The sequence below is a fragment of the Caloenas nicobarica genome, chromosome 13, assembly GCF_036013445.1.
Source record: "Caloenas nicobarica isolate bCalNic1 chromosome 13, bCalNic1.hap1, whole genome shotgun sequence".
Lineage (NCBI taxonomy): Eukaryota > Metazoa > Chordata > Aves > Columbiformes > Columbidae > Caloenas > Caloenas nicobarica.
The window spans coordinates 16,403,593-16,426,230 of NC_088257.1; the positions used below are offsets into that span (position 1 = coordinate 16,403,593).

General features: G+C 37.8%; 1 protein-coding gene across 1 annotated transcript in view; it reads right to left on the bottom strand.

Annotated features, from left to right (window-relative positions):
* DOCK2 (dedicator of cytokinesis 2) overlaps nt 1-22,638 on the bottom strand; it is a 180,263-nt gene that overhangs the window by 113,505 nt on the left and 44,120 nt on the right. The window contains exons 24-26 of the mRNA XM_065644433.1: nt 19,034-19,104; nt 18,260-18,366; nt 7,885-8,033 (exon numbers count right to left, since the gene is read on the bottom strand). Coding sequence (XP_065500505.1) covers nt 7,885-8,033; nt 18,260-18,366; nt 19,034-19,104 — 327 coding nt within the window. The remainder of the gene's footprint in view (nt 1-7,884; nt 8,034-18,259; nt 18,367-19,033; nt 19,105-22,638) is intronic.

Below are 22,638 nucleotides of genomic sequence, written 5' to 3' on the forward strand. Positions count from 1 at the left end.
ATGTTTCTAAACTGTCTGCCTTCAGAAAGCCGAGCCACATGCATCGTGGAGATGTTTGAACCACAGTGTCAGATCGTATCTTAGCGTAAACTCCCCAAGCCATGTACAACAGATTCATCAGGAGTCTCACAACAAGCCACATGAATCTAACGGTACACTCGTGTTGTCACACACTCCTTGCTAATGCAGACATTACCAAAACATCCTACACAACCAAGGCAAAAGAATAAGGCACCATTAAAGGGGAAGTCACATTAAACAAAGGAAACACTGTATAAAGATTTTATTTTTGCGGATACTTCTTAGTATTCAGTTGTAGGAATGCAAAGCGACTTGCTACAACAGCAGCTATCTTCTGACAATAGGCTCCAAAAGCACTAACGCTCAAGGCATGTGGTTTGCAGAGAGTATTTTCTTTTCACACAGGAAAGATACTATGTCTCACTTCGATAACTGCGACAATTAAACAGCTTTCTGGTTAGACCTCTGCTCATGCACACAGCATAACAGATGTAGAGATCAAAACTTGAAAACTGGCATCTCAGCTGGAATTCTTATCTGCAGTGCTGAAAAATATTTTATTATTTGGCCTCCGTCACAATTCAAGATATATTAATTAATCATAGTTCTTCGTATAATAGTGATTACCATTATAATTAAGGAAAAAAAAAATCAGCAGCTGCTTTCCTTGGGCACAAGGAAACCACTTGTTTATTAGTTTGTCTTTTTTTTTTTTTTGTGTCATTCAAAGGTGAGGGCTCTTATAACCTAACTTCACTTCCACGTTTCAGCACGTACTATACCATTATCAGTAACAGTTCAGAACATGACATAACAGTTTTAACATTTAGCCATTACTCTATTAATAAAGATAAGCTCTATTCTGCATTCACAAGTAGTACATAGTACACCCTTCCTGGAAAAAAAAAATAATGTGCTCAAGCATGCAAGGGTTGTTTTCTGCTAAGTCTCTGAATTTTCAGAGAAATGTTAGCAAACGAATCAAAATAGTTTCTTTATGAAACTGAGATTACCTTTCTTCTTGACAATCTAAGAAACAATCAGGCATTCAATATTGACAGTGCTAACTTAACAAAAACAGTGTTTTCACACATCGCCTATACACAAGATTTCAGCTTTTCTTTTAAGTAACAGTTCTAAGCTTCAGAAGACAGTCTAGCAACCCGCTGTAACATGCATTTTCTTAGACCATATTTCACTTCACAAGGATGACATGTTTTTTAGCGAAACCTGGAAAATGCACCTATTGGCTGCATTTCATTTGGTTAAACACGAGACTTTTCAGAAGCTAAGTTAGCAATTTGTACCATATATAAACGGTCTCTTAGAAAACATGAATTGTATTACTCCATTCCATGGAATATAGTCATCAGAAATGTACACTTGTCTTCCCTGTTGAAAAGGATTTAAAGGATTTGCCAGGTGACCAAGGCATGAAATAATCAGAGCTCAGGCGTGGTATGCAGGTCAGCACTAGGAGGTTCTCTCACAGAACAAAAATGCCTTCAGATTCATTGATGGGATGGATGGCACACATTGGTACACATAAATTATTAATAGTTAATAGAAAATCCAAACCAAACAAAATTTCACTCTCTTTAAAAATATTTGTGCAGGGTAATAGCAGTCAGCATTCAATTTAACTTTCACGTTCTATTTAAACTTTTGCAGGGTTGGGACAAAAATTAGGGTGATTGCATTGTCTTGGAGTCAACCGTTTACTTCAGAATACAATAGAGCACTCATTTATTTGGACAGTGACAAACATGGATTAAACTGAACGGCTCCTTCAGAATTACATTATACAACCTGTACTTGGAATATCCACTTGGAGGTAGCTCTTCAGGCAATTCATTTCGGCTGTCCCAGCTGTGTCCCCTCCCAAGCCCTCGCCCAATTCTAGCCCGCTCCCTGGCATGGGGCAGAGTGAGAAACAGAGGCGGCCGCACCACTGTGCCAGCACTGTTCAGCGATACCTGAAATCTTCACTGGTGTGTTATCAACAGTGCTTCGGTCAGAAATCTAAAACACAGCACCATATGGGCTGCCACAAAGAAAATGAACTCTATACCAACCAGATCCAGTACGCTCACTCTCTCACGCATCCAGTTCTGTAACTGTGTGTTCTCCCTCTGACGCGCACACACAAAAAAGAGCACATATAAAACACCTGGGGTTTTTTAAATTGTATAGTTCATAATCGTGTACTATTCTGACTGAAAATTGTCTGCAGAAGTCAGGTAGCTAGCGCTAAAAGAATGTTCAAGTTCCCTGACTAAATTCCTTTAAAATTCTCTTTTGTTGGAGTCTTAAGGTCTACCATACATTAGGCAAATGATTTACAAATTTCTGTACAATTCTAAAATGCTTCCAGAATTGTTTGCTAACGTAATCAACAGCTTAAAATGTAGCTTCTTCCAATTACTGACTTTGTGCGCATTACACATCTCACTTTCATTTGTAGTCTAAACTAAGATTTTATTTTAGATTCCACGAGAAAGAGTTTACTTTACGTTCAATCATGTAAAACAGAATAAATAAAATCTTGTTCCAATACAGTAAATATTAAACTATAGGACATATGTCAGATTAAAGTCACCTCATGAAGGGCTGTCAGCTTGCAGGCAAAGTTGTTGTAAAGGGGGGAAAGGGAAGTGTTTTCAATTAGAACGCAAACAGAAAGTCAAAGATTTCACCATGTTCTTTGTCAACAACTTACTTGCGGTTCCGAGCTTTAACTGTGTTTCACAGGTGCTGAAAGCACAGTCTCAAGCTATGAAGCTAATTATAGACATGATTCAGTGAAAACAATGCCATCTATGTCCAAAAGTTGCTTGCTGTAGAGGCAATTTAAAATCGAACATAAGTATGCCGCCCAGATGCCTAACAATGACTGTCTATTCATAAAAATGAAGTCCTTACCATAAAGCAGTGTTCTTAACAACGTACTTGCTACCTGCAGCAGCTAGACAGCAGCTGAGGAGGCAAATGTTTGAACACAAGGATCTGATGATTCACATGTTCCCACTCACCAAACAATGTAGGGCAAAACAGAAGAGCAGAGCTGGTAATTTCACAGTATCTTTCTCTTTGACAAAGAAAATAAATTCCTCAAAAATTCTGTATCAACTTCAAAGGTCACCTCACAATACGAATTTTGACTACACAAAACATATAACATGCTTCTTTTCTGTCTTATGTTTATATCCTGCTTCTGATGATTTTAACAGAATAAATCCAATGCACGTATAGCAAAGATTAACTTACAAAAAGTTTTAAACACTAATCCAAAAACAGATTTATGTATTGAGAGGGAAAAAATGAAGAAATATGGACAAGATGTTGGTATTTTCAAGACAAAGTTAAGCTTATAATTAATATTGTAAAGTGAGTCTGCCACTAATACCTGAAGTTTTCTCCTCTGGCAGGTCAAATCATCCATTTTCTTATCAAGATACTAAGAGCTACAGGAAATGAATTATTCAACAGAAAATTGCATTAATCTTAAGGTTCAAGTGCAATTCCACAAGAAATAATCTGGTTAATAACCAAAATAATTCTCTATATGGAGATCACACTGAATAAAGGCATTCTGAAGGAGACTACCTCAATACTATCATATAAAAACAAACTGGCCATATAGTGAATGTTTTCCATTTCCCTGGACAAGTATGGTATATGCAGTATTTCCCATTGCAAGTCAGAATTTTATATCCTTGACACAAGGTTTTTCACTTTAGCTGGAAAATAAACATCTGTGCTGCACTCAAGAGAACTCTGCACTACTCTTATAGACAAATTACCACCTGATGTCTTAGATACTCCTGTATTGAATGTGTTCCCTTCCTTTGGTCTTCTTTCTCCCTCAGATAAGTCATATCAAAAGCAGATTTTTAGTACTTAAGCAGGACCAGTGTTTAGCATAGCTAAAAAAATGATTCCATGGATTCCTTGCCAAGGAAAGAAGAAACTACTGGTGATAGTCATGCATTTGCTGTTGTAGTTAAAAGGAAACAGTCTTGTATTTAATGACATATATCTTAATATATTCTAACATCCACATTCTCGCTGGTCAGGAATTGTACTGCCAGCAGGCATGCCAAGGTATGTATTTTTCTCAACAGAAGCACCTGATTCTTCTGTTCATGTCCCAACTATTCTACAGTGTTTCTTATGCTCCTGAATACGACATCTCCAGAGGAGTCATCAAACGCTGATAGCACTACTGGATTTAAATCTACTCCAAGGGACTTTTCTCCTTGTATTAGAAACTCATCAGTATTTATTACAAATGCCATCTGTAGATAACTGCCACCAAACATCTCACAGAGAATCACCAGTTTATAGGTAATCTTACTTAAAAGAAATTATTGAAGAAATGACACTTGTTTTAAACAAGGGTGACTGCATTTGGGCTTTTAAATACACATGTTAAATTCTCTGCAATTCCCATGACCTAATAGGTTACATGTTGCCTAAAAAGCCATTGTTTGTCACAATTCAACAAGGTTTGCCTGGCTACCTCCTTCAATAGAAGTAAAAGCACAGAATGCATTGTATGCTTTAAACAACATCATTCTAGACAAATTACATAATTCTAACGGATTTTTAAAAGACTGAAGTCCAAACCTGTGAAGAGTACGATCACTCCTTAAACCTCTGGTCTGGACACACATGTAATACTGATCAGTAGAACAAAACAAAACACAAAAATGAACAAACAAAACCCCAGAACCAACCAACCACACACAAAACAAAACCACCCACTATTATTAAATATAACATTCTCCCCAATTATAAAATGCATTTGATTTTATGTTCAGCTAAGTATTTGCCTAATATCAAAGGGAGAACATCTCAAGGAAAAAAAAAAAAAAAAGAGCTTTTCCAAAGCTCTCAGCAGCACACACTAATCAAGTAGTTTTCAACTAAAAGGTTCCCAAATGAAGTCTAAAGTATTTGTCTAGTCATTTAAAGTCCTTGAAGCATGCATACATTAACTCATTCACAGAGCTGTCCAAAACAAACAGTTACAAACCTCTCAAACGTGGAATTTATTGAAACAAACACTTGCTTTTTTTCAATTATATTCGCACTTAATTTACACCTTACTTCTATAGATATTTCTGTAGGAGAAGTATCAGTTCAGATATAGGTCATATTCCACCCCTCAAGCTTTATGTTTTCAGTAACATTGAGGAATAATAAACAAATAAAACCTATCTATACTTTTAAATGTTTTTTTTCCCCCAAGATGGAAACTTACAAGCACTTCCAAAAATGAACAAAAATACCTCTTAGCAAGAATTGTACTTAGTAACTGGTTATGTGCCAGGAGTCACACTTAAAATATGAATAAGACACAGGTTGAAAGGGGTGTTTTTCTTCAGAAACAGTTGCTCGAGAAATGAATAAAATAGAATGCTTTTTTTTAAAAAAAACTACATTTTCAATCTTTTTTTCCTCTGCAAAACAGCCCATCATGTTGCTATATCATTCTGGGTATATCAGTTCCTACTCTTGGAAAATAAACAAGTTAGAATCTACAAAATAGTCTTCAGACTGCATGTAGCTACATATGTGCATCTCAAGCAACAAGCATTCGACTTCTTCATGCTGTACTGCACACAGAAATGTTCTCACACAAACATGAGCTACAAACCCATTTTTTCAGTAGGCACTAACAAGTCTTTGACATGTCAGCTTCTGTTACTATGGACTGCAATTGTTAAGTTCAAAAATGAACTTAATTTATGTGCTACACATGCAGAAAGTATTAACCCATCTTGCTTCATGGCTGTGTTTCACCTTTTAAAGTATGCAGTAATTAAATTGGTTTACTTTACATTAAAGCCCTATAAACTTATAACTTCACTCTTTGCCCTATCATGCTTTCAACATTTCTCTTATGAATTCCATTTGAAATTCAAATGTTCCAATGTCTCCCAAGTATTGCCTTGTGTCAACCCCTCCTGAAGTGTTTGTGTCTAAAACGATGGCGAACATAGCTCGTAATACACAAGAAAAAATTGCCCTGTGCAAACAGACAAGCCTCTTCAGTTTCAAACTCCAAGATTTTTATGAAACCAAGCAACATGCTGTAGTTTATTTCATTACTAGAAAATAATCCATAGTGAAAAATGACAACTTGCCTTTATCCAAAGCCTGCAAAGTTTGAACACATGTATCCGAAAACTGTAGTTCAGGAGAACTCAGCACATGTTCATAGAGGAAATTACAACTTTCCTAATGTAATAAATTATGAGGTTTTCTCACAAAAAAATCCTCAAAACTTCATTGAATAACTTACTGCTCATTAGAAAGCAAGGGAATAAAAAGTCAATTCAATATTATCTCAAATGAGAAAAGCAGCCATCCTGATCACAACTTTTACAGTGCTCCAGAACTTCAAGAGTCTGAGAAACTGCAGATCCAAAGTGAAGTATAGTGAAGAGTAATCTGTTTTACACATATATTGCTGAAATCAGAAACCATAAGCTACAACATTTACACACTGAAAAACATTTTTCAGAAACTAAAAATGTTTTTATAAATGAAATAAGATAAAATTTGAAAATTATTCTAAACACTTAGAAAACTCATAGAACCATCAAATACTTTGGGTTGCAGGGCCCTCCCCAGCTTCCCCAGTGCCCCCCCTGCCATGAGCAGGGACATCTGCACCAGCTCAGGTTGCTCAGAGCCCCGTCCAGCCTGGCCTGGGATGTCTCCAGGGATGGTTCAGCCACCACCTCTCTGGCCAACCTGGGCCAGGCTCTCACCACCCTCAGTGTAAAAAACTTCTTCCTCATGTCCAGCCTGAATCTCCCCTCTTAGTTGAAAACCATCACCCTTTGTCCTATTGCAACAGGCACTACTAAGAAGTCTGTCTCCATCTTTCTTATAAGCCCCCTTTAAGCACTGAAAGTCTGCAATAAGGTCTCTGCAGAGCCTTCTCTTCTCCATGCTGAACAACCCCAACTCTCTCAGCCTGTCCTCATAGGAAAGGTGTTCCATCATTTCTGTGGCTCCTCTGGCCCGTCTCCAACAGGTCCATGTCTGTCCTGTGCTGAGGACCCCAGAGCTGGACACAGCATTGCAGGAGACCTCACCAGAGCAGAGCAGAGGGGCAGAATCCCCTCTCTCAACCTGTTTGTCGTGCTTCTTTTAACGCAGCCCACGATATGGTTGGCTTTCTGGGCTGCAAGCATACATGGTTGGTCCTTGTCCAGGTTTTCATCCACCAGTACCCCCATATCCTCCACAGGGCTGCTCTCAACCCCTTCAGCCCCCAGCCTGGATCGATACCAGTGGCTGCACCGACCCAGGTGCAAGACCGTGCACTTGGCCTTGTTGAACCTCATGTGGTTCATGTGGACTCAGTTCTTGAGTTTGTCCAGGTCCCTCTGGATGGCATCCTGTCCCTCAGGTGTGTCAGTTGCACCACTCGGCTTGGTGTCATCAAAACCATCAATAATCAGCTTGGTGTCAGAATATTCTAATTCATTTCAGTATGTATTCCACTGAACTTGACCAGTCAAAAAGTAAAGGGCCTAAACCTCTCCTAGAAAAACACACAGCAGCCTCACTGCTTTTAATAATACTCTGGTGATTTGCGGCAGACGACTATTTAAAGAATATGAAATTGAAAAACTAAAAAAAGATAGCAGAAATTTCAGTACTTCACCTTTAATACCTAAACTGCCCTTTAACTTATATTTATGAAAAATAGGAGAAAAGTTCAACTTGCCACTGACTTGTATTAAAAATTTAAATGAGAGTTCATCAGCATCAATAATTTACTACCTAATCAGCTCAGGCTTACTACAGACTTGAGCCATCTACATCATCATCAATACTTACAGGGTCTTGACAGCTCAGAACCTCCAGGATGCTATTGAGTAATTCAACACAGTACTTCTTCTCTTGGATCTGGAGCTGCTGATCATCCTTCTGTTCCAGTAACTCTTTCAGCTCTTTTGTAATCACAGGAAGCAGAATGTCCCTGCATTCTGAAAGAAAGAAAATTATCTTAAGAACAAATACGAATCAAATACTACTTCAAAGTAAACCTTCCTCCAAACAGTGAAACACAATGTGCTTTAGCAGCTACGGTCCCTTCCAACATAGAATTGTTGATTTTCCAATCATGCCGCAGAGGTACTCCTAAACTTGTGCGATATTTTTGTAAGTCAACAGTATTACTCATATATGAAAAATGCAAATTCTACAGGCTGTTTAGCGTGTCCCAAACACTCAGAGACAACTTATTTATTTTACATACAAAGCACGTGGAAATAAGCTATGTTTAAATAGTGATGTGTACATACATTCATCCTTATTTAAATCTAAGGAAGCTGACACAAATGGGAAGTTATGCTTCAATCTCACATGTACATTGACTCTAAGACAGAGGTGCTTATAGGAAATGTCAGGAGAACAAGCTGCACAAATTGGAAGTGACTTCAATGAAAGCACTGTCTGTCTAGGAACTGAAGATGCAGAAGAATTTTTTTTTCAATTGATACGTGCCACTGAGTGAATTAAGTAACAATGTACTTGTACAGTGGTATGTAATTTAAGAGAGTACAGCACAACAGCTTGAATAACACTGAGCAGACACTTCAAATATTTCTAATATAAATGAAAATAACCTGGGAAGAAACAGAGTTAAATGTAGCTTCAAAGTTCCACCTCAGAATAAAATTTGTATAGAACTACATAAGCATTCTAGCCACAGACAGTGAGCTGAAATTCTTATTCATTTCCACTCAACTGATTTCTTAATACTTGAAACTGTCTGCCTTAACTCTTTGGAAAAATATTTATACCACCAATTGGATACTATTTTCTATCAAGACAACATAACACAGTGCTAAAAAAAATAATAGAACAAAACTAGATAACTTAATGAAAAATGAAAATGTGGCTTTTTATTTTTTCTTTTAAGAATTATTCAGAACACAGTTACCCTGACACAGAGCATAATCACTGATAAACAAGTGGAGTGTGAGACCTAGCGAAACCTTATCCAGTGTGATTTAAAACAAACAGGGCGCTCAGAATCCCCCCAAAATAAGGGTGCTAGTACAGGAAGACAGGAGGGTAAGAATGAAAAAAGAGAGTAAAAGAAGGGAAATAGATTATAAATTTCTGAATTTTACAGATGAAATAAGAAAAATCTGCATGGGTAGCTTCTGTTGCTTCAAGTTACAGCTCCAAGCCATATGAAGTCAGGAGCTTGTAGTCACGTCTAAGTAGCAGCATAACTTCTTGCCTCAAAGTATCTCTGCTCTTGGTAACGTCACAACATCAATAAAAGGCTATGTATCTGATTTTCTATAACCCTTGTTCCAAGCTACAAGAGAAATCTTACTCAATGACTAAATTACAAACTCGGTAGTAAAACACTAGTTAAAGAACACATATCAACACAAGACCTGCTCAACGAGCAGCATAAAGGGGAATTTCGCACAGCTTACAGTTCATTTATGTGACCAATTCTGCGCGTAGACAAGCTTCCTGCACTTAATGCAGGCCACCGACTACCCTGATTCAGAACACAAATAGCTGCATTTACAAAGCACTTAGTAGATCATACTACAGGACATACTAACACTCCTAAAGCACTTCAGTGTGGGTTTGTGTCCATGGAGACAAACTCCCCTCCAAAAGTTATCAATACTGGGAGATTCATAGTCACCAGGCTACGTATTTAGACACCCGCATCCAAACTTGAATCTGCAATCACATGTCATAGGAATATAGATTCCAAATCAACAGCACATGAGAAATTTAGCTGGCAACAGTTTTCTCATAATTGCCATTCTTAAAAATAGTGCCTTTAAAATATTTCTACTTCAAAAAAAAAATCAATAGGGACTGTTATGCTAACAGGGCTGTTCATAACAAAGTTCAAAGTCATATCAAGTTACATGACATCTCAGTCAATTTTAACCGCTCGCAAAGAGGAGGAAATGTTATATGCACGTGCCAGTTTCACACCTGCCATGATAAACATACTTACTGCTCACACTTCTCCAAAATAATATCCAGCTCGATTTTTAAACTATTAAGATCCCCCTTGAAATGTCTGACAGCTAGCAAATGGAAAAATTCTCTTTGGGGAGCATTTAAAGTTACAGGAAGCAACTGGATAATAAACTAAAATAATAAAAAAATCTCTATTTAATGAGCTTTATTTCAAAAGTAAAGTAAGACTAGACTGAACAAAATCATTGATCAAGGAGGACCCTGTACTTTAGCTATCAGACATTTTAAATTTGTACTTGTATAGAAAAAATACTAGGACTTCAAGGTAAGTATTATGTGTACGTTAATTGCCAAATCATGTCTGACTTGACATGTCAGTCATACACCCTTGACCAATAATCAGGAAGCACAGAAGAGATCATGAGTTACATGTTGTGCTGGACACCTTTGAAGAGGCATTGAAGTAAATTTCATTGAATTCAAACCTCCTCCATACCAGGGCTTCAGAGGCCATTTCAAACTCATCCTATGCGAATGCAAAATGCCCTCTGTTGTCTATAACTCTTTCAAAAAAACACACACACCTGTATTTTGGTAACAGAAACAAGTCTTTGAGGTAATTCTTCTGCATAAAGTCATCCGATACTTCTTGAACATGAAGAAAGTGAAGCTTCTTGCATAGACAGAGTTTTCCTGCTGTACTAAGAGCACATCTGACGTAGAAGGTACAATTCATTTCCTCCAGTTTTAAGACCTAATTACTCTGCAAGGTTCATGACTCCCAGTCGTACTTTGCATTCTAAATTAAAAGTTGATCCATATTTGACACATACAGAATCTATTAAAAGGACTTCACACATGCAGCTGATGAATTATTTACAGTGCATTTTCAGATGTGAACAATGTTGAAGTGTCAAGCTACATGGAAATTTAAAGGTCATTTAGCTAGCTTTACCTATATTATTTCCTTCAAAAAAACCCCACAACACAACGTGCATTTGTAATTAATGGAAAAACGGTTCAATATATTTTTATAAGCAAATTGTATTTTGTGTTAATTATATATGTTTAGATAAAGGCTATATGCCGATATTTTGTGACTGGCTGCTACAATAAACTCAACTTGTTAGTTAAGGCAATAGAGAATTACCTTATTTGGTGCGTAGTAAACAACTCAGATAATGTATTTCTAGAACATTATCCATAAGGAAAAGACAACAGTCTTCAAAAAAGAAAATGAATTAGGTTTTACAAGATCTCTACCAGTTAAAGGCTTCCCATAAGAAGATGCAATTCCAAGGTGTTCTGATGAATGCACGTGATCAAGGTTAATTGAAGAACACCAGCATTTTTAGCAAGTAAGCCCTGGTTTCAGCCTGAGCCTGCAGGTGACTAGTATTAAAAGAAAACTGTAGTCATGCCTTCTCATCTTAAAAAATCCTGTCAAAAACATTTACCAAACTAACAAAATATCAAATCCCTCTATTATCTTGGGGCAAAGAAAAGTTTATTGAATGGGTATATAAATTCCAGATCAAAATATTAAGGTACCATTGCACAAGTTGAGTAAACGAAATGAGCAAATGGCTTGAGTATCAACAAATAGTTGGTTAGGGAAAATGAGGAAAAAAAAAAAAAAGAAATTCATGGCAGACAGTAATAGAGAAAAGAAATAGCCAAAGTAAAATTTTCCATTGTAGTATTTAATGATCTGGATTCATTACTGAGTGCACCCTCAGTAAGTTTGAAGACAACACCAAGTTGGGTGGGAGTGTTGGAATGGGTAGGTTCCTTCCCGCTGGGGGACAGGAAAGCCATACAGAGGGATCTGGACCGGCTAGATCCTTGGACTGAGGCCAAGTTTAACAAGACCAAGTGCCAGGTCCTGCACTTAGGTCACAATAACCCCATGAACGCTACAGGCTCGGGAAAAAGTGGCTGGAAAGCTGCCTGGCAGAGGGATCTGGGGGTGTTGGTCAACAGCGGGCTGAACACGAGCCAGAGTGTGACCAGGGGGCCAAAAAGGCCACCAGCATCCTGGCATGTATCAGGAATCGTGTGGCCAGCAGAACTAGAGAAGTGACTGTGCTGCTGTACTGTGCACTGATGAGGCCACACCTTGAATACTGTGTTCAGTTGTGGGTCATCTCATCATAAAGAGGACATTGAGGTACTAGAGAGAGTACAGAGGATTTGACGAAGCTGGTGAGGGGCCTGGAGCACAGGTGTGATGAGGAGCGGCTGAGGGAACTGGGGCTGTTCAATCTTGAGGAAAAGAGGGTCAGGGGCAACCTTATCACTGTCTACAACTATCTGAAAGGAGGTTGTAGCATGGAGGGTGTTGGTCTCTTCTCCCAAGTAGAAAGTGGTAGGACAAGAGGAAATGACCTCAAGTTGCACCAGGCGGGGTTCACATTGGGTATCAGGAAAAATTTCTTCATGGAAAGCGGTTGTCAAGCACTGGAACAGGCTGCCCAGGGCAGTGGTGGAGTCACCATCCCTGGAGGAGTTTAAAAGATGTGTAGATGAGGTTCTTAGGGACATGGTGTAGTGCCAGAGTTAGGTTATGGTTGGACTTCATCTTGTGGGTCTCTTCCAACCAAAGTGATTCTATGAATCTGACACAAAGAAACTGCCTCGAGGGTTGTCAGGCATTGGAACATGCTGCCTAGGGAAGTGGTTGTGTCTCCATTGCTGGAGGTGTTTAAAAGACATGTAGGTGATGTGGCTTAGCAGTGGATTTAGCAGTGTTAAATTTATGGTTGGACTTGATCTTAAAGGTCTTTTCCAACCTAAATGATTCTATTATTCTATGACTAAACACTTCACATACACACAAGTCCTCTGCCCACCCCCCCGCCCTAAGAAAACTCAAGACAGAGGGGAGAGAAACATGGTAGAGTGGTAGATGCCTATTTAAGAACTAGCTGCTTGCTTTCTTGATAAATCATGTGATAACATTGCCAAAGACAGATATACTCCTTCTTAATGTTCAAACCCATAAAAAAAAAAAAAATCAACTGTTCTGTTTGTTTGTTTGTTTCTGGAAGCCAGAATAAGACAAGTGCTGCCCCAAACTGTATTTGAACACATAAAGCATCAAGAGACAGTTTGATCATCTTGCATTTACTTCACAAGGTCTTTCAAAAGACAACAGGTTCAATGTATTTGTCAACCCCAAATTCCAACACACTACTCAGGAAGAAGTTCCCTGGTAGCACATTCCTGAATAAGGATACATAGATTCATTCTCATAAAACATTAAGCAGTTACATATTTTCAGGTTTGGTTGTTTGTGTTTGGTTTTAGTTTGGTTAGTTTTTGTTGGTTGGTTGTTTTGCTTGTTTTTGGTTTGGGTTGGATTTTTTTAACCCCTCTATTCACTTTATTCTCCTTCAAAAGATACCTAATGATTTCTTCTGTACCACTTAAGTGAAATTCAAACTCTAAGTCATTAATGCAATAATGTCATTAGGAAAGACATTTGGGTCTCCTTCAGCAAAAATCACAGACGGGCTTCACTCTTGACTGCCTCATATGTGCAGCCAAAACGGTAATAAAGATTTAACACCACTTTCCTGTCCCTTAGGAAATACTACTCTTGATTCCCTGGCATGCCTGTAGTCATATCCATCTGTTACGATGGCTTCATGCCGACTTAAAAACTGGCATGCCAATTTAATAAGGACGTAGGTGTCACCTGAATACAGATTTAGAGTAAAGCCTTCAAAAAAAAAAAAAATCAGTGAATAACATTCTTTCAACGAGGAGAGACTTGTGATGGTAGTCAGTGCTCAATTAAACTGCCATGCTTCTTCACAAAGGACATCTGTTCACAACTGCAGGCATCTTTCTATTAAAAGTCTTCCCTCTTCATTATTTGCCATTCAAATCTTTGCTGGCAGCCCAAAAGTTATTTATTTTAAATTGCATATATTTTAATCATTGCTAAATCTATACTCAAATTTCAGGGTTTAGATGAGAGCCACAGAAAGGGGAGATATAATAAGTCACCTAGAGACAGCGCTATAAAATACAAATTCTTTTTGTCTCCTGGAATCTAGTAATAACATGGGAAAAAGAAAGACAATGGTTGATTCTGTGAAGCCAGCACACAAGGCTATTGCTGACCATTCAAAGGAGGTGTCAGCAAGTAAGGTTAGACAGAGAATGGGTACAGCATTAAGGGTACCAGCACACCAGCACGACCAAGCATAGCACTGCAGAACACATCCACTGCCCCGCTTCAAGACCTACCTTCACGTTTCTCCACTCCCCGCGGGAGCTGAGCAATGCCACGCATTTGAAGGCAGCCAGAGCAACATCTACCACCATCACTGCCCTAGCCAAAACAGCACTTTATACCTTCACTGCCTTTTCCAGCTTGCAATCATTATAGTCTGCCAGCCTGCCACAAATGCTTGTCAGCATATCCTCCCTGGCAGATTTAAATTTTGCCTTGTGTTTGGATTATGGAACATTGATGAATTCCAACTTGCGTGTTTCCACCTTTCATTTAACTGACACACAAAATTTTGCTAAAGTAGCAGCTTCATATCAAATTCTGTAATACATGTTTGTTCTCTCTTTTCTGTTTGAAGTAGTTGTATAATAAACAGAGTTTTTACACATACATTTAGAAGTTCATTGTTGAAATTAGTTCACCTAACTTGATTTAGATTTCTCTCCATATATCAAGATTTTTAAAAAAAATATCAGCAAAAACTGCCATAATGGGTCAAGTCAAACAAAAAGTTACCAATAGCAATATCAAGCATGTTCCAAAGAACATGAAGGCACAAGTCATTATCTTCCTGGTTTGTTTGGGGTTTTTTGGGGTTTGGTGGTGGTTCGGTTTTGTTTTGTGGGGGTTTTTTTCTTTTTTTTTTTTTTTTTTTCTCCAGACAGCAAAGTTCATTAAAGAGTCTAGCAGGACAATCTTCGATGGCTGAAGCTCTACTGTAAAAAACCATAACATTACTAAAGCCATTTGCATTCACTTCATGCTATATTACACATGCTATATTACAGTTCACCTGTTTTACTTCACTGGTTCTGCTTATATTTAACATGACAGTATTTAATACCATAATCTAATTGAAAACATGCCATAGTTTAACCTGTATATGATTAATAACACATATACAATATTCATAGCACAGTACTGACCTACTGACAACTTGCCTCAGCTACACCTCAAAAATTTAGGGCACATTTATACGTGCATTACTTATTAAGGAATTGATCTCAGATCTGACGTAAATCTTTGTTCTTCTAGATCACCAACACATGCAACTACAAATACTTCTAAAGCAGTGAAATGAAAGAGTCAGAGTATTTCACAGGTAAAACTCGGTGATGTACATATTAATGTTAAGAAACCAGTCTAATGATAGGGGTGTGCAAGTACCTATCTTGTTTCAGCAATAGTACAACAGAAAGAGTTCTTCGGTTAGGGAAAAAAACCCACTATAATCTCAGCCTTTCCTCTGGCAGCTGGCAAATTAACCCCTACTGCTAACATATGTCTCCTGCTGCTGTTCTTCCAAAATCAGCAAGCGGTTCGCATATGCTGAACATGCAGTAGCTATGTCTACAGCCACAGTGAGCAGAGGACCTGGATTTCCAGCCAAGAGACTAAAATTCTATTCCCATCCCTACCAGTGACCATCTGTGTGACCTACTTAGAGTTTATATTCTTCGGAGCAGATCTCACAGTGCTCTGCTACAGCACAAACTCCTGATCAGCAGTGGATCTCTAGAGAATACAAAGTCAAAAGCAGTGTGAATACATACACATTTGATTATATGTTCAAGCATCTTATATTCATTTCACACCAATAAAGACCATTTATCCCAAGATGAAGTGATTTACAAATTTGGGCATAATGTCAGTGAATATGCTATGGTCAGCTTAGAATAAAATTTTTTTTAAAAAATTAAAATAAAAAAATAAAAATAAAAATAATCTATCTCCAAATACTATAAGCTCAGAAACACTAACTAAAATAAAAATAACTCGTAATTTGCAAACAGCTTTGTCTTAACGTGGTGATCTCTCAAAAATGGAGAGATGGTCAGGAATTTAGTTTTACATAGAGATGAAGCAATTCTAATAAAACTTTTCTTTGGTAAATCCAATAGAGAATTTCACAAGAGGAAGAGAATAATCCATTACATTTCACTACACAAATGAAAGATATATGACAGGAGAGAGTTTCTTACATCATAAATGAGACTTGGAAATCCCTTTAGGGGTGCTTATACAGGGCAAAACAACACCTCTGATATTTTTAAATAATGAATTATTGAGTGATCTAAGAGGAAAGTGTTAAAAATTAAGTTTAAGAACATTTCCTGTCCTCTGATCAAGAGGGGCATCATATTGTCTGAAGAGAAAACTGTAAAAATGTCTGTGCATTTGATCATACATCCTGTTAATATGTTCCTAAATGTTATGGTAAAATGCACAAGTAGTTGAAAGCATCAGTTCTCCTACATTCAGCCACTCAAACACCTGAACCACTATAACCCCTGTAAGCTGTATTGTAGTTACAGAGCAGGAACAAGAAATCAATGCCTAAAACAAACAAAAAAACCAACCAACCACCCCAAACAACTGTCAATGTAGTTTAGAGGCTTGTAATAGTTCTGCAGTGCTGTTGATCTGAAGTTTAATTACAGTAGCAGTCAACAGGACTGTGTATGTGGTTTGACAAGAGCACTCTATTCCATGACAGTCTACAGTGAAAACTTCCAAATGCCTAAGAATACATACCACGAAATTCAGTTTAACTTCAAGGCTTCCAACTTCAGGTTCATGTGTAGCTTATTAAATAAACACAAATGTCACTGGCTTTTTTATTTTTTGAAAACACGTTTTCATGTTTTCACAAGTCTACTTCCTTAGAAATGCTGTGAGCATCAATGAGTGAAGAAAAAAATATATCAATATATGAAATTCAATTAAACTATAAAGACAATACCATTGGGAATTCAAGTAAATGAATTGAACTGGAACTGTAATGAACTACATAGAAAGAGACTAAATGCTAAAGCCTAGAGGAAAAATGGATAATTTGAAACACATGTAAATTAATAGACTCCACTGTAATTAGCCAAATAGTTAAATATCTTCTATATTCATGGCAGAAAAAAAATATTACCTGTTCTACATAAATGTGAACTTTAGTTAATGATACTGTTGGCAATCTACTTCAATTATTATGCTGCTTCCTATTTCGTGATACGCTACATGTGCTTTCATTCTTGTAAATTACCTTCCACCTCATTGCCTGGAGTAATGAATCAGGCATTGTCTACACCCTACAAACACAAGTGGTTCTCTACCCAATTAATTTCAGAATCAACTGTAGTTAATGTAGAGCAAAAAAAGCATCTTCGGAATTTTCTACTTTAAACGACGGCAATGTACAAGAAGAACAACTTGTTTACTGTGCACAATATTACAGTAGCACAGTACAGAAATTTCTTCATGCTACTATAACAGAGATACTTAATCGGGTATTGGTCTTTTCACATTCTTCAGTGCCTGCACTTATACATGTTGTGGACTTTCCCCTCTGGCAACTACAACTTGAAGGTTAAACCCAAGCAACATGAAAACAAAACAAATGCAAATAATCCTAAAATGTTAGTTAGACATAAAACACCCTGCAATTATGCCAAGGTTGATTTTCTGCCATTAGCAATGTAGGGGCAGGTTGGGTGAAACCAATGCTATGAAGATCATCACCCAAAAGAGAAACTCTGACTAAATGGCCTAACAGATCCTCGGGTAACACCACTGAGGCAGCAGTAACATGTTAGCTACATTACAGCTACGCTATACTACAGCACAATCAGCCTTTTTCCTGTGCCTTGGCAGAAACCTTATGTAACAAGCTGTGTTCACAAGCTTTCATTTCATGTTCCTGTTTCACTATAGAGCTTACAAATGGGTTAAAATGATATAAGGATTAGATGGATGCAACTATTTATATCATAGAAAAAACACACGAAACTGTTCCTCTAAGACCGACCCGTTCCTTGTTCTAGGCTAGCAGTCAGGCTTTGCCAAACCGGCGTCTTGTAGAAAGAGGTGAATCCTCTCCAGAGGTCAGATTTCTGGCATTCACGCTCAGTATTAATGTTACTCAATTTCAAACATGAATTGCACAAAACATAAGTCAGTCAACATTTTCAAACCTATTTATTTTAAGCCTTAAAGGCATCTTACATTTACCTTGTTTCTGAAAAAGATTGCTGCGCACTATTTCCTTCATGGACTGCACTTTCTGCTTCTGTAGTTTCACTGGTGGAATGCAAGTGTAAAACTCATATAGTAGTTGGCTGCACGTAAAGAACAAATGTCATAAATACCATACAGATTAAATCATCGTGTGTTAATGAAGACAGAGCAAAAGACCATCTATTTCTAAATGTTTATTTCTTTTTAAAACTTAGATGTATTTTCCATATCACAAACATCGACAAGAGATCAGTAGCAGGTTAGAAAGAAAACTTTCAAGAGAAAAATTATGAGGATGAGCTAGATTTCAGCCATGTTTACAAATGTTTATGACTTTCCATTGTTTTCAATGGAAGAAAGATATTTTTGTGTGCAGTAGAGACAATTTATCCTTGTCTAACAAATAAAGAATGATATTTATTTCAAACTGCTAAAACCAGATTTGGTTTTCTGGAAAAGGGCTTAGTCAAAGGAGGCAGAGGGAGAGGGGAAAGGAAAAAAAAAAAAAAAAGATTGTTGCACTTCCTCATTTCATTCACCAAATTACTGCTGCTTAATTATTGTGTCACCATAATGAATTCTGTCAGTATGTAAGTCAGATGAAAACTCCCTGTCGAAAATGTATGTCCAGAGTTCCACCAATGTCTTGTTCAGTACAAACTGGCATAGCTTTTTTGACTTACACTGATCAGTAAGAATTCACTGTTGACAGCAACGATACTTGTATACACCATGTGATACACCTAGTAATGTTCGAAAGCAGCTCACCTCAGCAACTTGGCATCAAAGACCATTTCAACATCATGAAGAACCGACGGTATGTACTTCAAGGCAGCAACCTGAATTGAAACATAGCTTGTTAGTTTTGTATGTTTATCTGCATATACAGCACACAAACAATACAGAGCACACCACTGAAACAGATGCACAACAAAACAAACAATGATAGATTTGGACTTCTTTCCTCAGACTGAAATTTTACATCACATTTGAATATTAATTTCACCAAAAATTACTAGTCACGCAAAGGGTCTTATGCTGAGGATATGCGGAGAAACTTAAATACAACAGCACCAAGTGGATCTTATTCTCTTCGTAGACCACTGAAAGGGCTAAGACCATCTTTGTAGATAATATTTTCTTTGTAGACCACCAAGACTGCTGCTATGACGCAAATATGTAAACCAAGCACTGATCAAAGCAGGAGCTCCTTGATCATGCTTCATATTGATTCCACCACAGAAATGTGCTGTGGAGGAGGCAGAAGTCAGGATAACAGTCGTCTGTCCACCCCAAAGTTACGCCTTCCAGAATAGAGTAAGTCATAAAATCATTTTGGTTGGAAGAGACACTCAGCATCATCAAGTCCAACCATAACCTAACTGCAGCACTAAACCATGTCCCCGATACCCTCGTCTAAACACCCTTTAAACTCCTCCAGGGATGGTGACTCCACCACTGCCCTGGGCAGCCTGTTCCAGTGCTTGACAACCGCTTTCCATGAAGACATTTTTCCTGATACCCAATCTGAACCTTCCCTGGCGCAACTTGAGGCCATTTCCTCTTGTCCTATCACTTGCTACTTGGGAGAAGAGACCAACACCCTCCATGCTACAGCCTCCAAAATGGAGTGTCGTCTCCCTAACCAGCCATCTGTAGCTAAGCTATCTGATGGTTTACCTTATCCTGTAGAGTTCCAAGGTATATTTTGACAGTGTATTGGAATAATTAAACCCTAACAAATTACAAGGGCAAGAAAAAGACAAGAATACTTAAGCAGGTAATTTTCAGGCTCAAAAATAATAATTTACTAATGACAATTTACTAACATCCTTAAAGACTAACATATAGCACTGTGTCATGAAGTACCTTTGTAGGCTGAAAGTATTTAGCCTTGATAATACCTTTTGAAAGCACGCATAGTGAAAAGCCTTGCACTAAAATGCAAAGATGTTAAACATATTGCTATGTTAAACACTTGCTGCATCACTGTCCACTCATTTCTCTACTTACACTTTAGGTATTGAGAGATGCCTACAATGATTTTTACATTCACAAAATGACTTGCGACTTATCTTCTCACTAACAAACTTGCACCTCTCAAATACTTTACATACCCAAAAGGATCTGCCACGCCTCTTGGCTGGGGGTTGTGATAAATTCCAAGCAAAACCATACTGTGTGGTTTTAAAAGTATTTTTGGTAAAACGCTACATAACTTGTCAAGAAGGAGAACCCGGCCACGTTAATATAGGTCCGAAGCAGGATATCAGTCTCTGCCTTCCTTCCCATCATCCTATTTCAGTAGGTCAGCTACAGTAGATCCTTTTTAGGATTTAGGATTAGCCACACTGGTCTGGATTTTTATAAAATTGAACAAACAGGGTAAGAAAACATACTACCCTATGCCTGCTATCCTTCTAAAACCGACCAATTGTAATTTCTTGTACCACTTTCATCCCTTTCCCAACTGAAGAGAAAAAAAAAAAAAGTTAAGCAACAACAAACGATATCATATCAGAAATAACATCTACTGTTTGGCTCCTGTGCAGTGAATTCCAGATAAATGTATAGATATCTATCAGAATCATACTGCATGCAGTCAAGTCACTGAATCTTGGCCACAAAACACGATAACACATCTAACAAAACATACAGCTGAAATGACAAGGACCAAGGAATAAGCATTTTTCTTTCCAGATACCAATTTACAATTGTAATATGCTGACAGTTTGACAAGCTTTTGGTTTTGTTACTAAATGAGAAGCTGTGTACTGTTTCTTCAATAGCTATCAACTTCACAGTGCTTCTATACTGCAACTTTCAACAAAGATGAAACAGTCAGCCATGAAGCCTTAGAATGAAGCCTATCTAGGCTCAATACTTCTCTATTTCTCTACACAGCAAACTCTTTGTTAAAAACCTAATCTCTTCTTTATTGGGGGCAGGGAGGTTAGAATAAAGGCAATCAGAGCATGGCTTCCTTTGGTTCCCATTTAGACCTTTTAAACACTACAAAGCTATCATTTTATTTCTATGAACTTCCTCTGTAGTAGTCACTTAAAAAGAAAAAAAAAAGCGAACTATTCACATCTTGTTTCAAAAAGAAAGAATTTGGTCTGCAGCAAGGGTGCACACAGTATGTCAAACTGGCTCAATAATGCTGGCTTAAGATGCTTCAGATAAACTCATTCCTCTGCAAATCTCATGCCCACATTTGCACACAATCCTGGGAAGGTCAAAGGCATGTTTAAAAGCTGTTGCCACTTCAACAAAAAGATTGTATCTTCTATTGATCTTAGCCACTATTAGCTCCTTGCAATAGGCTGAGAAAAAAAAAAAAAAAAAAAGAGTGGAGTTGGTTTGTTTAAAAAACAACAACAACAACAACAACAAAAACCCCAAACCAACAACACACACAACTGAGAAACAGTGAGGCTATTTAAAACACCCATACAAATACCTGGGCTGGGCTAGAAACTCATCCTAGCCCCAGTGTTGCTTCAGCAATGTGTTGCTCCTTGCTCTTCACGCAGCAAATACTGTACGATGATACAGTACGGTGGCAGCATCCCAATTTCATTTTACACCAACTCACAGTTACTGTGAAAGATGTTTGATAAAGGATAGCACGAGCAGTGGCCACAAAATATTCCAAGCAGCACTCCAGTGACACATGGTCTGTTGTGCTGTCTCCCTTCCCACATATTCCCTATTCCGCACTCGCATGAGGAAGGAAATGGGAAGCATTTATCTGCCACTTCTCTGCAAATCTGTAGTACCCACTGAAGTACAATAACAAGTATATCCTCTGCATTCTTGTAAACTCCCAAGTTTCATTTACGATGATTGCTTCAAATGAGGCACTATGGACACAAATGAGCACTGCCCTTAATGAAGTCCTAAAAATCTCCTAGTAAGCAGTACAACATGTTCTGCACTCTTCAGACCTCAGAGAATAATTTTTTAAGTGGGATACAGATAAACCCACAGCATTGCAGAAAATTATTTCTTACATGTACAATACACTGTTACATTTATTTTCATCTTTACTCCTGACCAAGCTTATTTTCTTAGTTGCCCTCTTTTGCAACATTACATTATACATATTCATGAAACTAAAGTACCCATGAGATGAAAAGAACGTTGGAAGAAATCGTCAGTGCTCTTGCTCTAATCTTATTTGCTAAAAAGGCAACTTTAACAAGTTACTGTGCCATCCCCTATTGTATACCACAATCACTGTCAGTACCCTTCTAGCCTTCTTCTCTCATAAGTAATCTACGCATCTCTGTACAGTTTAAAATTCTTAGAATCTACTGCAGCAGTATGGATGGGTCAAAAATGTGGGGGAAAGAATGAGAGGAGAAAGG